Source organism: Brachyistius frenatus, unplaced genomic scaffold (assembly GCF_029030835.1).
Source record: "Brachyistius frenatus isolate BFR_SWC_R1_liver_20210118 unplaced genomic scaffold, ASM2903083v1 Contig_9, whole genome shotgun sequence".
NCBI classification, from domain to species: Eukaryota; Metazoa; Chordata; class Actinopteri; family Embiotocidae; genus Brachyistius; species Brachyistius frenatus.
This window is the reverse complement of record NW_027210608.1, coordinates 2424976-2447666: the sequence shown is the minus strand read 5'-3', so window position 1 is coordinate 2447666 and position 22691 is coordinate 2424976. Positions and strand designations below refer to the sequence as shown.

The 22691-nt window shown below is 42.2% G+C and overlaps 3 protein-coding genes across 3 annotated transcripts; 1 reads left to right on the top strand and 2 right to left on the bottom strand.

The window, feature by feature from the left end:
* The first annotated feature begins 941 nt into the window (after positions 1-941).
* LOC138616199 (aminopeptidase Ey-like) lies at positions 942-11748 on the top strand. Its single transcript, XM_069690338.1, has 20 exons — positions 942-1540; positions 2272-2414; positions 2766-2902; positions 4070-4196; positions 4315-4469; positions 4583-4696; positions 4847-4990; positions 5199-5264; positions 5434-5499; positions 6471-6643; positions 6773-6849; positions 6930-7063; positions 7147-7202; positions 7281-7428; positions 7643-7734; positions 9461-9571; positions 9723-9890; positions 10066-10206; positions 11033-11114; positions 11248-11748. The coding sequence occupies exons 1-20, from the start codon at positions 942-944 to the stop codon at positions 11404-11406; spliced, it is 2892 nt and encodes a 963-aa protein (XP_069546439.1). The 3' UTR covers positions 11407-11748.
* A 716-nt stretch (positions 11749-12464) lies between these two features.
* On the bottom strand, positions 12465-13331 carry mespaa (mesoderm posterior aa). Its single transcript, XM_069690254.1, has 2 exons — positions 12660-13331; positions 12465-12551 (listed from the first exon to the last, which is right to left on the bottom strand). The coding sequence occupies exons 1-2, from the start codon at positions 13329-13331 to the stop codon at positions 12465-12467; spliced, it is 759 nt and encodes a 252-aa protein (XP_069546355.1).
* Positions 13332-17392: 4061 nt separating this feature from the next.
* LOC138616146 (mesoderm posterior protein 2-like) lies at positions 17393-18301 on the bottom strand. The gene is made up of 2 exons (XM_069690253.1): positions 17561-18301; positions 17393-17446 (listed from the first exon to the last, which is right to left on the bottom strand). The coding sequence occupies exons 1-2, from the start codon at positions 18299-18301 to the stop codon at positions 17393-17395; spliced, it is 795 nt and encodes a 264-aa protein (XP_069546354.1).
* Positions 18302-22691: the final 4390 nt, after the last annotated feature.

Sequence of the window (22691 nt, the reverse complement as noted above, 5' to 3'; positions counted from 1 at the left end):
GATGTACTGCTTCCATTACACACTGTGTGTGTGTGTGTGTGTGTGTGTGTGTGTGTGTGTGTGTGTGTGTGTGTGTGTGTGTGTGTGTGTGTGTGTGTGTGTGTGTGTGTGTGTGTGTGTGTGTGTGTGTGTGTGTGTGTGTGTGTGTGTGTGTGTGTGTGTGGATACTGAATTAGTTTTGGGCTCATTGACCCACACCTGTACATTTAGGTGATTGCTGCAACATTTTAAGGAAGTTACTTAACTCACCAAAGTTGTCATTTACTTGCCATGTTTATTTCCACTCTACCTGTTTATGTCTATGATTCTGTTTAGAGTTTAATAATTGTAAGATCAAGTAACATGCTTTTTTTCCCCTCATTCTGTTTATAGATCAAAATCCTGAAATCATGATGTCAGGAAAACATTTTTGTTGATATAAGCAACTCATAGAAAACAAACAAACATGTGTTTTCAGTTCAAACACTGGAATGCGTCTATTTCTTAAAGCCAACACTGTTTTGGTCGACCACAGTAAATTTAGGATTTTCACAACATGTTGGACTAAATAAAACTTTATACCATTTTGTAAATCCATATTCAGCTCATTACATTATGCAATTTTGGCTTCACTCACATCTGAGAAGTGTATACACACATACACAGACAGACACAAGAGTTCGACTGCAAACTCACCACCGCAAAATTGGCAATACCCAATAAACAGAGACAACAGCTTCTAAAGAGGGCCTTCACTCAGAGCCATTACTGCAGGTATAAAGTTAACAGATTAGGCCGGACTCCCTCTTATCTCAAGGACTTTTTACATGTCAATGTTTCAGAATTTTCAGCTGTTTCCCCCGCCCAGGAAATTAATCATTGACTTTGGGCTGGATCTTACTAGGCAGGACATAAATAGAAATCACGTTTCTCTTTTTGTGTTCTGCTTCTCTGGAGGAGACATGGGGAAAAGCTTCTACATCAGTAAAGCGGTGGCACTGACCGGTGCGGTTGTGGCCGTTGCTGCAGTCGCCACCATCATTGCCCTCTCTGTGGTTTACGCACAGGAGAAGTCAAGGAATCAGGAGACATCTACACCCACTGCCGGACCCTCTGTCACCACTTTGTCCACCACGCCATCCACCCCAAAAGAGCCCTGGCAGCGCTACAGACTCCCAGACTCCCTGGCTCCTTCCTCCTACAATGTGACCCTTTGGCCCCGGCTGAAGCCCAACACCGACGGCCTCTACACCTTCACCGGACACTCCACGGTGGTATTCAAATGTGTGAAGGAGACCGACCTCATCCTCATCCACTCCAACAAGCTGAACCTCACCCTCTTCGAAGGTTTCCATGCCAAGTTGAAGGGCCTGAATGGAGCCCCTACGCCCACCCTGAAGGACACCTGGCTGGAGGTTCCCACCCAGTACCTGGTGGTCCAGCTCAGCAGCCCGCTGCAGACGGGCAGCACGTACGAGCTCTTCACCGACTTTGTTGGAGAGCTGGCCGACGACCTGGGAGGATTCTACAGGAGTGTATACTTTGTAGATAATGTGGAAAAGTATGACTTTCTGATTTCTTTGTTTTTTATTTTAACTCGATACGTTTTTAATATTTCAGTTAAAATTCAGGAGTGAAATTCAAAGTGAAAATATTATAACATAGTATTACAGGGTTGAAAGCTTCTAACAGTGCTTGTTTTATTTTTTGTTGAAAATATGAAGCTACAGCCAGAAGACAGTTAGTTTAGCTGAGCACAAAGATGAGAAACAAGGGGAAACAGTTAGCCAGGCACTGTTCACTTTGAAAGTTCACAAAGGAACACTTATTATTTTGCAATTTGCCTGTTTCCAGTCTTTGTGCTAAGCTAACCAGCTGCTGCTTTCTTACTTTCACAATATTAACATGAAAAATGTAAAATACGAAATTAAACAAAAACCTCCCCTCCAAACCAAACCAAACTGAAGCGTTGCATTTAAAGCAGTAGGATTTTAAATATTTACACTTTGCTGACTTCTGGTAGTTGCACCAAGAACTACAAAGTGTTTAAAGGGAATTCAGTTATTTCAGCCAAAAAATGTCCACCCCTTTTCCACAGTTAGCTGAAAGATAATCTATACTTCAGGCATAAACAATGAGAGAAATGTAAATGAACAATAAAAACTATGCAACCACTCCATTACAAAATAACTTCTCAGAGACAATGTCCAATTTTAAGTAAAAAGTATGTAAGGAAGGATTCCTGTCCCACACTTCCCATCTTGGACCTGATTACAAAATTTGTCTCATCAGAATTGTGGCCACGACTCAAATGCAACCGACAGATGCGAGGAAAGCTTTCCCCTGCTTTGATGAGCCGGCCATGAAAGCTGTCTTCCACATGACTCTGATTCACCCTCATGGGACTGTGGCTCTGTCCAACGGCATGAACTACGGCAAGTTTTTGTTTCACCGTCCAGCGAAATATTTTACATGTGAACTAGATATTCATCTTTTGACAGAAGCCAAACAGAAGTCATTACATTTGCAAAGCAAAATCTTAATGTCTTTTTGAACAAGAATCTGTTTTTCAGTCAGAAGCAGTAAATAACGATCAACATATATTTACAATGTATTTATTTATTTTGAATGACCTTTTTAAAGTGGTGATCAAACAATCCATTAATCATGTTCTGGCTTTAAAAAAAAAAAACGTTGCCAAACTTACTCTCGAAATCTCACTTTCCATTTAATGTAATTTTTCTTTTAACAGTTAATAATAATATTCTGTCTTTGACCCCACACAGATCCAGTCAACGTCACTATGGACGGCCAGAATTTAATCCAGACAAGTTTTGAGCCCACAGAGATTATGTCAACGTACTTGCTGGCATTTGTTGTATCTGACTTCGCATACATTGGGACGACAGATGCAGATGTTTTGGTAATTATTTATTAAAGCTTACAGATAAAACCTCACAAATGGAAATAGATGAAAGATATCTACATTATTTACATGTATACATCTTTGAATAAAGATGTTATTGTGGTTATTACTTTGCAGAGCATGTCAAAGCACTGAGCTCCGGTGCTTTAACAGACTCTGACCTCCACTGTAGAGAACAAACTATTTACAAGGATACCACTTCTACTACTGCTACAACTACTTCTGGGTTGAATGAGGTCTGAGAATTCAAACTGATCTGAGCACAAGTGAGCCTGCACTTTAGTGAGAGAAGTCGAGACCCAGAATAATTCATTTTAATATGTGATCAATGTCAGTATCTCCTCTGAATTCTGATGCACAGCTTGAAATGGTAAAATCCAGGAATAACGGAGGAAGCAGAACTAAACCGTCTGGAATATTAGCAGCCATTTTCAGAGGGTATCTTTGCTGAATTCATTTGTGGAAGAAATGCATGAAACTTAAAATGATCCAAGCACATTGTATTACTTTCAACTCCACTGTGAATCTTGAATGTAACGGATCAGACCCGTACGAAAATGTTTTGACAGTTTAGGTTCACTTTCCTGGGTCATATGCTGGTTAATTTTGAACCATTTGTATCCATTCTGAACAGTATTTGTTGATTACTTGTGTTATTTGGCCTATCAGGATGCCTCCTGGGCGCCTCCCTCTGGAGGTTTTTCGGGCACGCCCAACTAGCAGGAGACCCCGGGGAAGACCCAGGACACGCTGGAGAGATTATATCTCCAGGCTGGCCTGGGAACGCCTCGGGATCCCCCAGCATGAGCTGGAAAATGTTGCGGGGGAGAGTGAAGTCTTGGTCAGCTTGCTTGGCCTGCTGCCACTGCGACCTGACCCGGCGGAAGATGATGGATGGATGGAGCCTATTAATGAATCCAATGAGTGAATTTGCACTCATACTTTGTTTCTAATACTCTCAAAGTTAGTTTCGCAAACCTCTGCTGTTGTTACTAAGAATCAAACTAACGATGGAGTCATCTTGTGCTGGTTGATCCGTTGTTTGCTCTCTCTCTCTCTGTCTGATGGTTGCAGTGCCTCTGTGCTGCTCTCTGGTGGACTCCAAGCTCAGCTCTACTTAATGAAGCACTGTTTTATTTATTTTTTTATTTTGTCCTGTTCCAGATCAGGATCTGGGCTCGTAGGAAGGCCATAGATGAGGGCCAGGGAAACTATGCCCTGAATAAGACTGGACCCATACTGGCATTCTTTGAGGATTACTACAACTCTTCTTACCCTCTGAGCAAGTCAGGTATACGGACCCACACACCAACACAGTGAACTGGCTGGTATAGTGATGGTCAATGCTTATATTGGTGCAAATGCACAAACAACAGTCCAGAAATGAACCTGCACTCACCTCCCTGTAGACCAGATCGCTCTTCCTGACTTCAGCGCCGGAGCCATGGAGAACTGGGGCCTGATCACCTACAGAGAGACCGCTCTCTTATATAATCCTGCAGTGTCCTCTAATGGAGACCAGGAGTGGGTGGCAACGGTCATTTCCCATGAGCTGGCTCATATGGTATCACACTCTATGCTGTATTATCCTTCCAAAAAAACACAACTGAATTTTTAATGTGTGACTGTATTTAAAAAAAAAAAAACATCCGGTGACATGAAGCTGTGTCCTCTCAGTGGTTCGGGAACTTGGTGACCACGAGGTGGTGGAACGACTTATGGCTGAATGAGGGATTTGCCACCTACGTCTCTTATCTTGGAGCCAACAAGGCTGAACCGGATTGGAATATGGTGAGTTTTGTTCTCTGTTGAGAATAAAGTAGAAATCTATTTAACACAATTTGAAAATATATAATCCTGACGTGGCCATGACTTTTAATAATTTGTCATTGGATCATGCCAGTTAAAAATGACTTAAATGTGTCTCTGTGTTGTTTCCAGAAAGATTTAATCGTTCTGAATGAGATCATCGGTGTGATGGCTGTGGACGCTTTGGCCTCCTCCCACCCCCTCTCGTCCAAAGAGGAGGACATCCTGAAGCCAGAGCACATCAGTGAACTGTTTGACTCCATCACATACAGCAAGGTGCAGTGACATCGCAGCACATTTTGAGATAAACTCTTCATATTTTGATGAAGGGTGACCCTCATCAAGGACTCCTGGCGCCCTCTTTAGTATCTCCAGTATTAGATTACAAATGAATCACTGTTCCTTGTTAAGAGATTGTGGTAAGTCTGTCACAGCTGAGTGTCACCCACTTAAACTGCTAATATCTCCCATGTTTTCATTGCAGGGTGCTGCCGTCCTCAGGATGCTCTCAGAGTTCATCACTGAGGATGTCTTTTCCACAGGACTCCATGTGAGTAAAACTGATGAGCACCTTGGATTCGTATGTGTGGTGAAACTGTCCAGAAATCAGCTCAAATTATTCTATTAACATGGTCGCATCTCCATTTTATTTGTGACTTATATTTTGTTGTCCACAAAAGTGCAATGACAATAACCGATATGTTATTATCTGTGTGCAGACGTATTTAGAGGAGTTCAAGTACAGCAACACAGTTTACCAAGACCTGTGGAGGCACCTGCAAATGGTAAGAGAGCAACATCAGTACGACTTTCTTTCAAAATAAAAATGACCTTCACAATGGGAAGAGCAGTATCAAATACAAGTATGTATATTTGTGGAACTTCCCTAGATAAACAGCACAATTAGCCTAAAGCCAGTGGCCCACAATGGCCTGAGAGAACATTGAAACGGCATTACCTATCCATGACCATCTCTCATAAACAGTGGTACTGTAACTGTAACTATTACATTATTTACCAAGAGGTGGGACCCATTGAACACTTTATGCTGGTTTTAGTATTTTATAGTTGTGACAGTAATTCTGCTTTTTTTTTTTTTTTTTTTTTTAGCTTGTAATGTCCTACACACAGATCAATATAATAATGCTTCATATAGAAATAATGTAAATAAATTCTACTCTTTAGGTGTAAATTATATTTCAGCAGTAGTGAGTTTTTGGCCAGTTGGGGGCAGCACAGCAAGCTGGAAGCACAACACACCTTTTAAACTTGATCAGGCTTACGTGTTAGTAAATGGTTGCCTATGTGGCAGACATAAACATTTGTTTAGACTCATTTTTCTGTGTGGACACCAAACAAATGAAAGTGTGATATTCACTGCCCTTTTAGCTCCATTTTGGTCCCCACCAACTCCCGAGGGAAATATCTCGTTAGTGAACGGTTAAATGCTCCACTGTGTTCACGAGCTAGTCGCTAATTTTGTTTTCTCTTTGTTTTCTTTTTTTCATTTCAAAAAAGATGTTGGCTCACTTTAAATATCTGCAGGTTTTAGTGGTCTGTTTATGGTGATCGACTAATCAATGTTCAGCCTGAGTCGGTCGGCTCTGAGATTAAAGGTCAGAGGTCATGGCACCTCAAAGAATATTAGCCTAACATTGAAAAGGAGTGGGAAATGTGTTAAAGTTCAATATAATGTATCTGCAGGGAGCGACAAAGAGTCATATCATTATAATGAATTGACTGTTCCCGTTACTAGGCGGTGGATAAAGCTGGCATACCGCTGCCCCGCTCTGTGGAGGTCATCATGAACCGGTGGATCCTACAGATGGGGTTCCCAGTGGTCACCATCGACACCAAGAGTGGAAAAATCAGTCAGAAGCACTTCCTGTTAGACCCAGAGTCTGTGGTGGACAGACCTTCAGAGTTCAAGTAGGATTCAGTTTTTAAAGGTTGAGGTGAACATGCTGAATATATGTGGTTATATCAGACTAAACTCACCTGCTTTCTCTGTACACTGTTTCTATTTAATTATGTGTGGCTGGATGGACGTGGCTGCAGCTACGAGTGGTTTGTCCCGATCACCTGGATTAAAACTGGTGGAGCCGGACATCAGTATTGGCTCCTTACTAAAGAAGGTAAGATTTATTTCAAGTCCGTGTCAGTGTGATGAACACAATATGAAAAGATGCATTCATTTTGTTTTACACCCAAACAGCTACAAACACAGACATGACTCTTGGTGCCAGTGAGTGGTTGGTGGCCAACATAAATATGACGGGCTTCTACCGAGTCAACTATGACTCGGAAAACTGGGAGCGTCTCCTTGCCAAGCTGAGCTCCAAACATCAGGTCCGACACCCACGATATACCTGTGCAGTGTTTCTAAATGACTAACTGTGCCTGCAAACTCAATGTCTTCATTTCCTTTTCAGGATATTCCAGTTATAAACCGGGCTCAGATTATCGACGATGCTTTCAACCTCGCAAGGTTAGGCCGTATTTTTTACAAAGCACTTCTGCCAAATACTGACAGAGACAGCTGAGCAGTTTTCTGGACCGTTTTCAGGGCAAAGATGGTGAACACAACTCTGGCTCTGAAGACTACCAAGTTCCTGGACCAAGAGATCGAATACATGCCCTGGGAGACAGCCAGACGCAACTTGAACTACTTCTTCCTCATGTTTGACCGCAGTGAAGTGTATGGGCCCATGCAGGTTTGTGACGGATGATCAACAGTTACTATTTTTGATCAATAAATTAATTTAGAGGTTGATTCTGGACAATCTGTCGAAATAAATGTTTATAGAGCAATGGAGATGGTTAATGATGGAAGCAAAAATTATGCAGTGTGCAATGCAAATAAAATGTCACTCTTGTCTATTATTTCTGAAATAAAAATTAACAAACTTATTCATCTTTATCTTTCAGGCTTACATAAACAAAAAAATCACCCCCTTGTTTAACTACTTCAAAAATCTTACAGCCAACTGGACAGAGATCCCCAAGAACCACACCGACCAGTAAGGATGTTAACATGCTGCCATACCACTTTTGTTTTACTCTTTTGTACATGTCGTGAAGGATCACCAATCCAACACCCATTTGGGTGTTTTGAAGTGCCATGTGTCGGCCATGTTATTGTTGAAACAGCCTATTATTGAAGTAATGAGTGGAGGAGTCTAACACCATCACGTGGGTTATCACATGAGAGGGATTTTCTAACGGGAAACTCTGAGAAGCACAATATTTTTTTTAAATATTCCTTTTGTGTGATTTAGAACTTTCATTACTCTAAGCCAAAGTAAATCATATCCCTGCAGAATAATATGGTTTAGATTAGATGAAGCTTTAATTACCCCTATAGGAAAAGTGTGATTTGCAAAAAAAAAATATGCCCATCCTCTCAGACACAGACTTGTCTGCAGCAGTGCCTCAAATAACCCTCTCCACACTATCTCTCTCCTTTCAGTATCTCTGTAATGTGTTCACTCCAATGTGCTGTTATCTTGATGGAAATATAGTCTATCTCCCAAGACTGTATTTACTTCTTCGCTTGCTTTCTCAGTCCTGCAAGTCTCCTGAAAAAACATATTTTCAGGTGTGGGTTTTACTTTCCTTTGAATAGTTTTTGTTTTGTTTTGACTTTTGCCTATTTTTGACAGTAGTAGTAAAGATACAGAGAAGCAACAAGGGAGACGAAGAGAGGGGCATGACATGCAGTGGAAATGAGCTCGTGTTGGTTTTACTTGATAAAATGACTCTGGCTTTTCCTGTAGTGCCTTATGAAGTTAATGTTTTTGCTTTTAGTGATTGCCATGAAGCCATGAATCATGAATCAGTCCACTAGAGGATACCATGTCAGTGTCATGTTTTGTCTTGTCTATGTGTGAAAAGTACACGTATATACGACCGGGCTCAAAGAAGAGATCATGTTATGGAGGACAAAGAGGGATACAAATACAAATGGGGGAAGGTTGAAAGGAACAAGTACTTTCCACTTTCAGGCCGGTGTTTGAATCTGTAAAAAAACAACAGTCAATGCAGATTTTTTTTAACTGAAGTGACACACGTATTGTTACTTACATAAAATGATGTATTTTAACAGTAATCACGATCATTTCCAAAACCTAACCATGTGGTTTTTGGTGACCAAACTGAAAGCACCTTACTTTTCTCGCCTAGGTTAGGCGAAACATAACACTGACACAGTATTGTCTTTTGGACTGATGGGTGTATCACAGTTTACATGGGGATAATTAAAATTTCATCTAATCTGGCGTGATAAAGGCTTGACTTGGGTACAGACATCAGTGGTGCCCAAATAATGAATTCTGACAATTAGCATAATCTTTTCTTTAGCGCCACAATATGATTACAATTCAAGTGTTATTGAGTGAAATGTATCCACAGCTGCCCCGACATTCGGCATACAAATTCATCGCCGCCTCAGAGTGACCTGTAATAACTTTGGTGATCTTCTGATACTGCATGTTGCACCTTTAGGTCCAATTTTTACTTTGTCCAGTACTTTCGTTCACGACTACGCACAAAGATCATGACAATGTGTCGCACATGTTAGCAAGCCAACATGCTAAAATATGATTCGGGACCTGCTCGACATGATACCGGCTGAAACATTAACATGCTCAGGGAGCAGTAGTCTCCTCTTGTTGGGTTGTGTGTTGTCTTAATTGACCACTTGGTTAATGTGAGAATTCTCCTGACCCTCGTATCATCTCTGTCCAGGTACAATCAGGTGAATGCAATCTCCATGGCCTGCAGTACAGGAGTGGATGGCTGTAAGGAGCTGACTACGGCCTGGTTCAAAGAGTGGAGGGAAAACCCCGCCAACAACAAGTAAATCTTCTTAAATACAGTAGCTGTTATTGAAATGCGAGAGTTTTATTTGCATTTCTTTGCATCCAGATATTTTCCTTCCTGACTTCCCTGACTCACTTCACTGCTGTCAACACCTTAAGTTTTTTCTCACCTTCATCAAACCTTCCAGGATTAGTCCCAACTTGAGGTCCACAGTGTACTGCAGTGCGATCGCAGCAGGAGGAGTGGTGGAGTGGGACTTTGCGTGGTCCATGTATAAGAACGCTACCATCGCCTCAGAGGCTGATAAACTCATGGATGCTCTGTCCTGCACCAAACAGCCCTGGCTGCTGAACAGGTCAGTAGCACCGACACCACGCTGGATAATGGTTGCTCTCTCTTTGTTTGTACAAATATTTGCTCTCCTTACGGTCGTCTTACACTCTGCTGCATGCTCTGACCGGATGATGTTTCTTAAAATGAACCTCTTGACAGAGACAGAGATGATTTGATGGTTTGTATTTGCCGTTCAGGTATCTCCAGCGTTGTCTGGACCCAAAGCAGATCCGTAAGCAGGATGCCACCTTTGTCATTGTTTACATTGCTGGTAATTCCATTGGTCAACCTCTGGCTTGGGACTTTATCAGATCCAACTGGGGCTACTTGTACAATAAGTGAGTTTTCTCCTCATCATACATACAATGCGAGCTAGTTGTACTGTGTATTATGCTAGTAGAGGAATACTGTCAGTGTTCAACCCAGCATTGTGCCAAAGGATGTAATACACTGATCAGTCAACTAGAGGACACTGTGTTAGTGTCGCATTTTGTAAGTAAGGTGCCACAGGTTTAGCCACAAAAAAAGGCAGTGGTAGATCTTACTCAATCTGACTGGGCACCCAAAGACACTATGCCCCGTCCACCCATAGTGGAAACCTGACTGCACCGCACGCTCGGCCTGTCGATCAAACAGCTAACAAACTGCTTTTTGAGGCCTTATATTTATTCATTTTCAGACGGACCACCAGAAAACTGATCAGAAGGACTGAATTTGGCAAATGACACCATAGTGTGGAAAAAAGTTATTTTAAATAAGTTATTTCATGAGAGAAGTTGAATGGAAGTCTATGGAGCCATAGGCTTTTTGGAGCCAACCCCCAGTGGCCTTCAGTGGTATTGCACTTTATGGCACTTCTCCATTGGCCTCACTTGTCAGACCTGGATGCTATGTCCACTTTTATACACAGTCTACGTGTCAGACTTTATCACTCCATGCATTTCGTCACATTATGTCAATCACATGACCTCTTTCTTTGACCCTGGCCTCATGTGCATGTATTTGACGGTACCCTCTAGTGGACTGAAGGGTGTATTACACACTTTGCTGTGATACTCAGCTGCATCGTTAGGCATGTTGCTACGGAAACAAAACAAATAGTGCATTCATTCTGTAGTTATTTGCAAATCAGTGAAAGTTCTCTAATTTTTGCTTTTTCCTCAGCTATGGTGGAGGATCATTTTCCTTTGGAAGACTAATTGATGGAGTGACCAGACGTTTCTCTACTGAGTTTGAGTACAAGCAGGTACAGTTTCAATAAACAATTTTTCAATTCACCGCCATAATTTGTGATAAAATGACCTCTGATGACATTAATAATTGAAGGTATCAGTGTCAGAACTGAATTCAGTCATCTTCCTCCTCCTCCTCCTCTCTAGCTGCTGCAGTTCAAAGAAGACAACGCAGGGCAGCTGGGCTCAGCCACCACGTCTCTGGAGCAGGCGCTGGAGAGAACCAAGGCCAACATGAACTGGGTCGCCCTGAACAAGAAACAGGTGTTTGAATGGTTCCGCAGTGAAACCTCGTTGACAGCTTAGAAACCCAAACACACTCTCCAGTACACAGTTTTCAAATGTACAGTAGACTGTTTTTTGAAGATTTACTCCAGTGGAAGTTTATGATGTATATTCTCAATGTAATGATCATTTTTGATGTAAAGTTTTGATACAATCTTTTTATGGATAAAGGTTTTTTAAGATGTGATATCTTAACTTGATTTTCTATGTGGAAAATGTGTTATATATTGCATAAACTGACAGCAAGTTCAAGATCACCCGTTTTCACATCATAAAAAAAAAAATTGATATTGTGTGCTCACCACTGTTTTTTTACATCTTCTGTGGATGCAAGTGTATAAAATAAAAGTTTTCAAGTCTTAATTTGTAAAATGTGGTGGCTCCAGGTCTAAAAATAGAGAACAAATAGAAACAAAGCCCGTTAAATTGAAAAGTGTCTCACTGGAGAAAAAAAAACCCACCACCATAAGACACCATAGTTTTTGTCGATATTATATTCTGGATCGTGTGCAAACCCAAACATCCATGAAACAGACCCAATTTATTCAGCAGTATCATCACTGAATTTAATCGGGAGCCAAATATTAATATTAATATTAATATTAATATTCATTCATCAGTTTTTCTTCAGGACCTCAACCATCAGTCGTGTTTACACAGATAGAAGAGGTGCCGGCTGACTGGTCCTAGTTCAGCTGCCACTTCTCTCAGCGGGGGTCTTTCCTTAAAGACTATAAAGGGGATGTGCTCCCTGCTTAGCACCTCATTGTCCCGCTGACAGCTGCAGTGTTTGTGTAAGGAAGTGGAGGGCCAGCACCAAGTCTGCATGACTTCACCTGTGTAGACTGTAAAATCTGGGATAATAAAAGTAAATGCACCAACAAGCCAACGAGGGTTATTACGATAAATAAAGTTTATTATGCTTACAATGTAAAAACGTAATAAATACACAGCTCTATGTACAAAAAAACACACAAAATATTTTGTTCAAAACAACAAAAATGATACGTTTTTGTCTGTGAATTTGGTTAAAGGTCATTGTTGCAATGAAAGTTGTTGAGTGGACGGATCGCCACGTCTCAGCACTGTCCAGAGAAGGGGACATTTTGGGGTTGTTGCTGGAGCATCCAGGACTGCTCAGTGTTGAAGCAAAGTCCACTCGAAACCTGACAACGGAAAACAGACTCTGGTTAGAAACGTATTCAGTTTCAACCATTATACATCTATTCAAAAGGGAAATGTTTTTCAAAGTTTTGCCCCCTCTCTGAACATACCTGATACGAGTGCTGCAGAGAGGAGACCTGCTCTGTACTCATGGTGTTACAGTTTGATTCCTGCGGACTGAGGCTGGCTGCTGGCTGCACCAGGAACTGGCTGAGGGTTTGGGTCTGCTGCTCGAAACCCGAGTATCTCCTCTGCTCCAGCACCTCCTCGCTGAGCCCCAGCTGGGCCGACAGGTAGGAGATGTAGCGGATGGTGAGGCGGAGGGTCTCGTTCTTGGTCAGGTTCTGTCCGGCCGGTGCCACCGAGGGTGGCAGGTAGGACCTGAGGTGATGCAGAGCTTTGGTCAGATCCCTCATCCTCAGCTTCTCCCTCTCGCTTGCTGTCTCGCGCTTCTTCCCCGGGTACCTGGACCTGGACTTCTTTGTGGTTGCAGAGGAGGATCTGGAGCAGAGCGGGGTCTGTGTCTGGTGGGCAGGATGAGGAGCAGCAGGGCTGCTGAAGATGAAGTCCAAGGCAGCTTGTTCACTCCCCACAGCCTGGAGGGAGGGGGGAGGGAAGCAGAAGGAGTCCACAGAGGAGGTAGGAGACAGGCTGCTGCCGGCGCTGCAGTAACCAGGGTCCGAGGTCGGATCGGAAGCCGCAGATTTGTCCGGCAGAGACTCGCATTCGAACAGGAAGGAGTTGTCCTGCAGCTGGAGAGGAGAGTAGTAAGACGCCTCCATAGCTGCTGTTGTGGTCGTGTGTTGCTGCAGTTGTAGACGGTGGGCTGTCAGTGTGTTGCTGGTGAGGCAGGCAGAGGATAGTGAGGAAGGACACGGAGGCTGCTCCATATATGTGGTGGGAGGTGCGAGGTTGCACCTCTGACAGCCTCCTCTGGTCCTGAGAAGCTCTGGGAGCAGCGGTGACACCTAGGCCAGGGGGTCCCATGGGAAACAGGAACGCTCCAGGACAAGGTGTGACCCGGCAGCTCGCACAGGCTTTGTAAACTATACAGATTCACACTATGCACTGCTGCAGCCTGGGAACATGACCCTGCCTCGACTGGGGTTGGACCCGGCTCACAGGTCTGCCTTTGAAACTGAGACATTTAGTCAAAACCTAGCGAGTCATCAGCCGTGGAAGCAGCACAAATTCTGCTTCTGAACGCACTGATTCTCACAGCATTACTGTTTCATGACGGCTGACTGACTGACAGAAAAATCCCTGTGTCCCATCATACTCTGTTTATAAATGCTATTTAGTGAGACACTAAAAATGATTTGTCTGTTGCACATTACATCGGTGCTTTTCTTTTGTTGTGTACTGTTATGAGATTCCTTGCAAAGTCAAGCTGAAAGAAGTGTGCCGGGGAAGCTGTGAGGTGCGATGAGTTTGCACCTCGACCTGTTTGGACAGCAGCAGGCCTCACTGCTCTGGGAACCAGGAAGGAGAACCAATAACTGCTACCAATTACATGATATACTGCAGTTTAAGAATTCATATCATGAAAATCAAATGATCATATCGATGTCCTCTTAAGTTCCTGGGTATATTTTTTGCATACTTTTCTGCATGTAGCTTTGAAGTTTTCCAGCAGCCTCTCAGCAGTCTCAGTTAAATGTGAGGAAAATTCAGAGGAAATTATTTTACAGTCCTGATGTTTACTGTGATTTTTCAGGAATGCTACTCAATAACAGTCTTTATTTTCAATAGAAAAAATAGAACACATAACTTTTACATAATCACAAAATATCACAAATGCTGATGGGTTTGGTCCTCACTGTCACTGTGGATGTGAGTCCTGAGCAGCGTTCCCACAAACCACCGCGTCACATTTGTCTCCTGCTCCGCAGCAGCAGAGGTGAAACCCATGAGCGGGACGTGTGAAGCGCTCTCGCGCAGCTTTCCACCACCTCACTTATACAAGAACAACATCATGAATGAAGAAAAACATCCAAAGCAGGCATCACATTGTTCTCAGGACATTTCCTGCCAGGTAAACTGATTTTGCTGAAGCTGGGGTTTGGAATTATTCTTTTATTTTTCTGATGTTGGAGGTGTTTGAGGTGACACCGAGCTTGACAGCTGACTCAGAGAAGAGTTCCCACAGTGACCACAGTGACAGTGACATCATGATTTTACTGTCATTTCCAGTATTCAGCTGTTACATATACAGCTGACCTGTTGCTCTGTAACTTACAGGTTAAGTTCTTCTACAAGCGTTAAAAAAATGAAGACTTTATCATCTGATACAACGTTCTTATTACACTATTTAGCACTTATTCTAGCAATGTATTCTTTAACTGACTGATGTTTGACTTTTAAAGATTAAATCCCTTTCAGTTTTCTATAAAGCACTTATTGTATTTTATTGATATTCATTATTTTACTCGAAAAGATTATGTTTCAAACTAGATTCACTGTTTTATTTCTCATTATAAACTTCTGCAGCTGTCAACTCTCCTGTTCCCCTCCAGGCTGATGATCCAGGATCTTCCTTCTCTTGATCCACATTAGCTCTGACGGTGTTTACTCACATGTAATGAGTGAATAATCAGCACAGCAGTGATAACCCTTTCATCCAGGACCCTTTCAGGCTGCAAAGTTTATTAGCTTTACTGTGATGAAAGACCTCTGTGAGTATATTGGGCTTTGTGTTAGGCTTGCTGCTCGCATATCAAATGCACTGCATGTATGTGGCAAACGAAACACCAGGGCCTAATTCTCCTGGCTGATATGCAGATCCACACTTCTCTATGAATTTTAAAGTCCTCTCAGTGTGCCTGCATGAGCAGGTAATTAGGGCAGGAGGCGAGAGGAGGGGGCAAAGAGCAGGGAGTGATTGTAGTCTAGACTCAGTGGTGCCAAGGATCTCTATGTGTTTGCAGAGCCCCATTAACAAAGACACACTAAATAAACTAGATAACCTGCGGCAGAGGCGGATCTCTGGTCAGCTGGAAGAAACTTCAGAGACTCTTCAGACCACAGGAGAGACATGACTAATGTTTCTGGAGAGGTTTGTTTTTGGGGTGCCCAAGTTCAGGGATCCAGCTTTTAACATACATTCACCGGCCACTTTATCAGGTACACCTTGCCAGGACCGGGTTGGACCCCTTTTGCCTTCAGAACTGCCTTAATTCTTCGAGGCAGAGATTCAACAAGGTGCTGGAAACATTCCTCAGAGATTTTGGTCCATATTGACATGATAGCATCACGCAGTTGCTGGAGATTTTTTCGGCTGCACATCCATGATGCGAATCTCCCGTTCCACCACATCCCAAAGGTCGTCTATTGGATGGAGATCTGGTGACTGTGGAGGCCGTTGGAGTAGTGAAATCATTGTCATGTTCAAGAAACCAGTTTGAAATTATTTGAGCTTTGTGACCTGGCGGGTTATCCTGCTGGAAGTAGCCATCAGAAGACTGAGGTCATAAAGGGATGGACGCGGTCAGCAACAATACACAGGTAGGCTGTGGTGTTTAAACAATGCTGAATTGGTACTAAGGGGCCCAAAGTGTGCCAAGAAAATTTCCCCCACACCATTGCACCACCACCACCAGCCTGAACCGTTGATCCAAGGCAGGATGGATCCATGCTTTCATGTTGTTTACGTCAAATTCTGACCCGACCATCTGGATGTCGCAGCAGAAATCCAGACTCATCAGACCAGGCAACGTTTGTCCAATCTTCTATTGTCCAATCTTGGTGAGCCCGTGTGAGTTGTAGCCTCAGTTTGCTGTTCTTAGCTGACAGGAGTGGCAACTGGTGGTCTTCTGCTGCTGGAGCTCATCTGCTTCAAGGTTCCACGTGTTGTGCTTTCAGAGATGATCTTCTGCATACCCATTATAATAATTATAATTATAATATTTTTATTAAATTATTTATTAAACAGTTGATTTTTGTATTTACTATTTCATGTGCTGCTACAAAGACCATTTTCTTGTGAAGAATAATTTCTAGTAAAGTGACTTCAAACTATGTGGCCAAATCACAGGACTTTATTTTTATATCAAGGAAAGGACTCAGACTAATGAAGCCTCATGTTTGCAGGATATATTTTTGTATGGAAGGAGGCCTGTGGATCTTGTCCTCCCACAATTACCATGGAAACATGTAAGTTCAGGATCTCTAAATGGTCAGCATGAACAGGAGGAATAATCATATCCAGTAAAGACAGCTTTATGAGCACCTATTGTTTTTTAGACAGACTTCACAAACTGTGAATCTATCCTTCAACAATCGTATAACTATTTAAAGTGAAATAAAAGGAGAGGAGTCTATATGTTACCACACTGACCTATACATGACCAGCAGAGGACGCCCGTCTTGGTTATGCCTCATTTACCGTGTTTCCGCAGTACAAACCCTGATAATTGGAGCTGGCAAAGTATAACCTCAATGAAGAAGTGCTCTGCTCAAGAATACATTCAAATGTGTGGTGAAGTTCCCTTTATTTTGCTGTGGCACTTTGAGGATTTGAACCAGCATCTTTCCTTTTCACAATCACAAGAGCACACTTAACTTCGACCTGTCTAAGTGGTGAATGAGAGAAACCGAACTGCATCATGGGAGAAATTCAGGACAAGACGTGACGCGTTTTATTTGTTTATTATAAATAGTGGCATAAAGAAATATAAAAATAGCTGTTAGACATATCAATATTTACATACAACACTTCAGAGGACAAAATAAATAAAAAGGTAGAACAAGATATATTTCTAATAAATTACTTGATTCACAGTGAGGCAATAAGAAGAGTGAAGTAGTTTGTGTCTGTTGTTGGATGATGATCGTGTTGGAGTGTTTAACCCCAGTACTCCCTCGGCACCAGCGGCAAGCAGAAGTCTTTGCCACACATCTGTATTGAAAAATGAAGAGGAAATGTATTAGTGTTGCGCACAAAAAGATGCTAAATGTGTAGTTTTAAACAAACACAGTCATAAATAATATGAATGAGTAAATGTTCACCAACCTGACAGGAGGGCTGTGACGCTGGAGGCGACTGCAGGACGTTCATGTCTCCCTGATGAGCTTCGCTGTACTGTCTGCTGTGCTGATCCACTTCAAAACTACAGCTACCAGAATGCAGCATGGTGTTTTGGCTGTAACACTGCACTGGGTACATGCTCTGGTTCAGGTTCTGGCTCTGCATCTGGCTCTCCAGTCCCCCCGTGGAGGCGTTCTGGAAGTAGCTGAGGATGTCGGGTGACGAGGCATCGCTGGCCGAGGTGTCTCCCTGCTCCCTCCTCTGGAACAGAACCTCCTCGCTGAGCCCCAGCTGGGCCGACAAGTAGGAGATGTAGCGGATGGTGAGGCGGAGGGTCTCTATCTTGGTCAGAGTCTGTCCGGCCGGTGCCACCGAGGGTGGCAGGTAGGACCTGAGGTGATGCAGAGCCTTGGTCAGATCCCTCATCCTCAGTTTCTCCTTCTCGCTGGCGCTCTCCCTCTGCTTGCTGCGGATTCTGGGGGTTCGGTCCGTCTTCCTACCACGTCCAGACAAGGAGCAGGGCGAGGCCTTGAGGCCTGAGGAAAATCCGGCCTTAGCTGCCTTGGGAGTTGACTGTGGAGGCTGCTGGTAGGACGGAGAGAGACTGGAATCTATGGAGTGGACAGGGGAGAGGGTTTCCATAGAAGATAGGCTGGAGAGGTCAGAGTCGGAGCACCACTGGTACTGCAGGCTGTAGTCGAGGAGAGGGACCGAGGAGGTATCCATGTTGTGTGGAGGAACTCTGACAGGAGAGGAACTGAGAAGCTGTGAGTGCTGCTCAGCTCTGCTCCTCTGGTTTATAAGTCCAGGCCAAGCCGCAGAGGTGCGAAGTGACACCTCCGCAGATTCTCACCAACAATCACTGTCTAAAGCAGAGGCCACTGCCCCTGAACACACACACACACACACACACACACACACACACACACACACACACACACACACACACACACACACACACACACACACACACACACACACACACACACACACACACACACACACACACACACACACACACACACACACACACACACACCGTCACTGGGACCCTGTCTCAGTACCTCTCTCCTTCTCTCCTCTGAGTCTGGGAAAGTTCAGCTACAGGAGTGGAAGTGTGAATTTTGACTCCTGCTGAAAACAACAAACATTTTTTGCTATTTTGGGGTTTTGTCTCTGCAGCAAGATGTGTCCCCAGATGCATTATGCACATGTTTAAAGGGTTTGTTTTGAGTGATCTGATTTCTCTTGCATTCGGTTTTCAAGACAAACAGAAGAAAAAAAAGAAAAAGAATGGTCAACAAACTGGACAATATAACAGGAAAGGGTGAAGAAAACACACTGCAAAACTAAAACAGCGATATAAGACAGAAAAAGGAGCCTCCTACATGTTTATTAATCACACTTTTAAAATGCGGCCTTCAAGACTAATTTACGGTAGGCTACATATACTGTACTTTACACTATTCTGTTAAAATAATCCATAATTTTTGTCAAATTATATGTTATAATATATGTGTTATATTCTTTAACAATTCATCCTCAATGTTTAATGTGTGGAACTTAATTAGGATTTTGGATCCATTACCATGAATCCTTCTACAGAGGCAATGCATAACAATTAATTTCACACAAAAAAAGTTCCATGACATCAGATATAAAATTTATATGGTGAACAAATTTGCACAAAAAAAAAAAAAAAATCGCATACACCGATAAAAAGTCTATTTTAGCCATACCTGCTCTCTGTGTGTTGACTGATCAGTGCAAGACTAAAGTAGGCTATGGACTGCAGTGAAATCTTATATTTCATTTACACATTCATGCACCGCACAAAGCGAGTTGTCAAATCCTTTTTGTATGCTGCTTTATCAGTCAAAATTTTATTTTTCCAATGTGAAATACTTGCAAAACCAAAGTCTTTTCTGATCTGCACTTTTTCATGCTAATGTAACTCGCTAACATGCTAAATTATTGCAGGCTTATGCAACCGACAGTAACATTTTTCTAATGTTTTGTAACATGTCCAATATCATATCTCCTAAACGTCAAAATATTAACTGTAAGAATGTGTTAGTGGTCTGAACTCTGATGTCGGTAGTTCTCCATGAAGACTGGATCTGTGGGCTAAAACACAATGAATGGAGCTACATATAGGATGAACGTCACTCCTTAACCCTCCCGTTGTCCTCGGGTCAAAATGACCCGCAGCTGTGTTCAACCAAGTTCTATTTTATTTTCATATGTTTTGGGATCATTGGTGACAAGGAGGCTGTGAGGGTTTCTTTAAAGAATGATGACCAATGATCCCAAAAAATATAAAAATATAGAAATAAAATAGAACTTGGTTGAACACAGCTGCGGGTCATTTTGACCCGAGGACAACACGAGGGTTAAATATGATATTATGGCCATTTTGTGCCTGAATACATGTTTTATAGGTGAAAATATGGCCTTGTGAGGACATACTATCTCGACCAAGTCACTCATTTGAATGCGACCTCAGAAGGGGTTTGAGTTTGGTGTTTATATATATATGTTCTTTTTTGTTATTTATTTAATTAGGCAGTCTCATTGACATTAAGATCTCTTTTCCAAGAAAAATGTGAGAACAAAACACATTCAAAAGAACACAATCAGCCAAAGAGACGAGACACAACACAACAACATGATAAACAAGGAATGAATAAAAAAACAATTACAGGAATCATAAAAAACAAATGATAATATGGCTTTTAAATCCCTGAGGGGAATGTAGCAGCTCTGCCAACATGAGTGAGTACATGAGGGATATCTCAGGTTAAGTAGTTACTGGATCATGTATTTGACAGACTTAACTGAGAAGACATGTGAGGTAGTTTGGAAGCTTCTCCTACAACAAAGAGGCTGGTATGTGTGTTCATCCTCTTACTTTATTTTGTTCTACACATCAGTCTGGGCAGCAAACTCCCTGCATTAACAGGTAAAGAAACACACTGACACGACCTGAGTTAAGAAATGCATACAATCATGTAAATTTCTTTAAAGTTAGGAGGTTTTGTATCATTAAGAGAGCGAAGAGTCTCCTCACTGTAGGTTGAAACTATCCTCTTCTGATTCCTTCTTCTTATTCTCACTCCAACCTTGAACCTGACAGCAGCGTCCTCCACCTTTGTTTTAATATCCTCCACTCTACATCCCACCCGTACTCACCTGCACGATCATTTTATAGACACAAGTCAGACGTGAGCTGCGGTCCTTTTCTTTCTTTCGCTCGATCACACAGGTGAAGATGATCATGCTGCTGGTCCTGTTTAATGTGTTTCTGGGTAAAAACAAAAATTGTATGTCCTGAGTGGCTGAAATGTAAATGTAAATATAATGAGGTTTAATGAAGCCTAATGAACCTGTATTATCCATTTAGAGCAGAGGTGTGATGGTTTCACACTGATGAGAACTGATGAGTCTGAAGGCGTCACTTCACACCTCAGCTGTGAGAACCAGGATCGCTAGAGAACACAGTCAGTGCTCACCTCTCTGTGTCCCCATGTCCCCTCTGTGTTCCCCAGAAAGGAATCGGTTTTAAAGAAGAAGAAAGAACAGAACGAGTGATGTCATTTTCAGATTGAGTCATTTGTTGCTTTACAGCATGATTTTAAACCTATTAGGATACTTAAACTTGAACATATTGAACACCGATGTTCTTCTGTTTTTCATTTTTTGATTTTAACAGAACTTGAATTTTAAATAGTCGTTGTAAAATAAGTAACTTAAATGTACATACAAATGCCATGTTTTAGCTGCTTTACTTTTCATTTCCTGTTAGCAAGTCAAATTAAAACACCTTAGAGGAGGATTATTTAGCATTTTAGTGAAAAAAAACCCAACTTTTAAACTTTGCCTTCTCGACTTAAAAATGCATTTTTTAATAACTGAAAACCATTTCCAAATGCTTCCAGGCTTTGCAGGTGTTCAGTTCTTGGTTGAAAAATCGACATGTTCACTGAGTCGGTGCTTTTCACTGTGTTTTCCCCACTCGGTCTGATTGCTTGCAGCTCCTTTTCTGAGCTGTGAGGCAATTTGTCTTTCCTGTTAGTTATCATGTTTGGTTTGTCTTTGTTGGACTCTATGAAATCATCTATTAAACATGTGGTTGATTCTATGTTTTCGAGCTGGCTTTATTCTAATACAAATAATTAAATAAATACTCCATAAAACAAACAGAAGATAGACATAACTGGCTAAAATGCAGGTTTGTCTGGTGTTGATACAGTGTGTCGTTTAGCTCAGGGCCTATTTGAGTTCTTTTGACTACAAAGCAGAAGCTCCAGAGGCCCTAAACTAGGCAAATAGGATGAACAGTGAGAGGTGGTGACTTATATATTTATTTATATATGATAAATATGACTCACTACACGACACAGACTGATGGAGAGGTGTGCGTGCTGTGTCAGGCTGAGGGCAGGCTGAACTGGGGTTGAACCTGCAGCCCGACCCGGCCAGTCACCCAGACCGAGGTGAGGATGTGAGAGCCTGGCTGGGAGTTTGGCACCTCTGGGTGGACGCCCACCCACTGCCGGCCCAGAGGCTGGGCTGCCTGCCACCTGTCTGGGCCTCGCGAGTCCATCAACCCCGCCGCGACCTCCGGTGTGCTCCCTCTGTTTGATTAGATTGGACGTCATTTAAAACATCCATGTGATGAATAAAAGAAAGATTATAAATAAGATATGCAATAATTGACCATGAAGTAAGAAGGAAAGTGGAATCAATGTGATGTATGTGAATATGAGAAAATAATTGTAATAAAACAATGTGTTTATAATTATTTATATCTTTGGATATCTTGGATCACTTTAGATTCTCTATTAAGAACTCATTTCAGCATCAACAGTTCGAGAAAAAAACCTTGTACGCAACACTTCAGTGAGGCTGCTTGAGAAGAATCAAGTGCTCCCGTATGATTTTGAAATTTTTTTATGGCTTTATGAAATTTTGTCCTCGTCTAGATGAACTCAAGTTCAACACATGGTGTTCACAAATTCCATATCTTTGTGAAGCTACCAACTATTTTGGTGGCAGAAAAAAAATAATTGTTCTCTTAAATGAAGTTTTGTTTTGGATTTCCCTCAAAGTCATC

Coding starts and splice junctions, on each gene's coding strand:
- LOC138616146 (XM_069690253.1), bottom strand. CDS start 18,301: ATGGATACCTCCTCGGTCCCTCTCCTCGACTACAGCCTGCAGTACCAG. Junction 17,447..17,560: donor CGTCACAGCCCTCCTGTCAG/GTTGGTGAACAT, acceptor TTTTCAATACAG/ATGTGTGGCAAAGACTTCTG.
- LOC138616199 (XM_069690338.1), top strand. CDS start 942: ATGGGGAAAAGCTTCTACATCAGTAAAGCGGTGGCACTGACCGGTGCG. Junction 4,197..4,314: donor TTACCCTCTGAGCAAGTCAG/GTATACGGACCC, acceptor ACCTCCCTGTAG/ACCAGATCGCTCTTCCTGAC. Junction 4,991..5,198: donor ACTCCATCACATACAGCAAG/GTGCAGTGACAT, acceptor TTTTCATTGCAG/GGTGCTGCCGTCCTCAGGAT.
- mespaa (XM_069690254.1), bottom strand. CDS start 13,331: ATGGAGGCGTCTTACTACTCTCCTCTCCAGCTGCAGGACAACTCCTTC. Junction 12,552..12,659: donor CTCTGCAGCACTCGTATCAG/GTATGTTCAGAG, acceptor TTCCGTTGTCAG/GTTTCGAGTGGACTTTGCTT.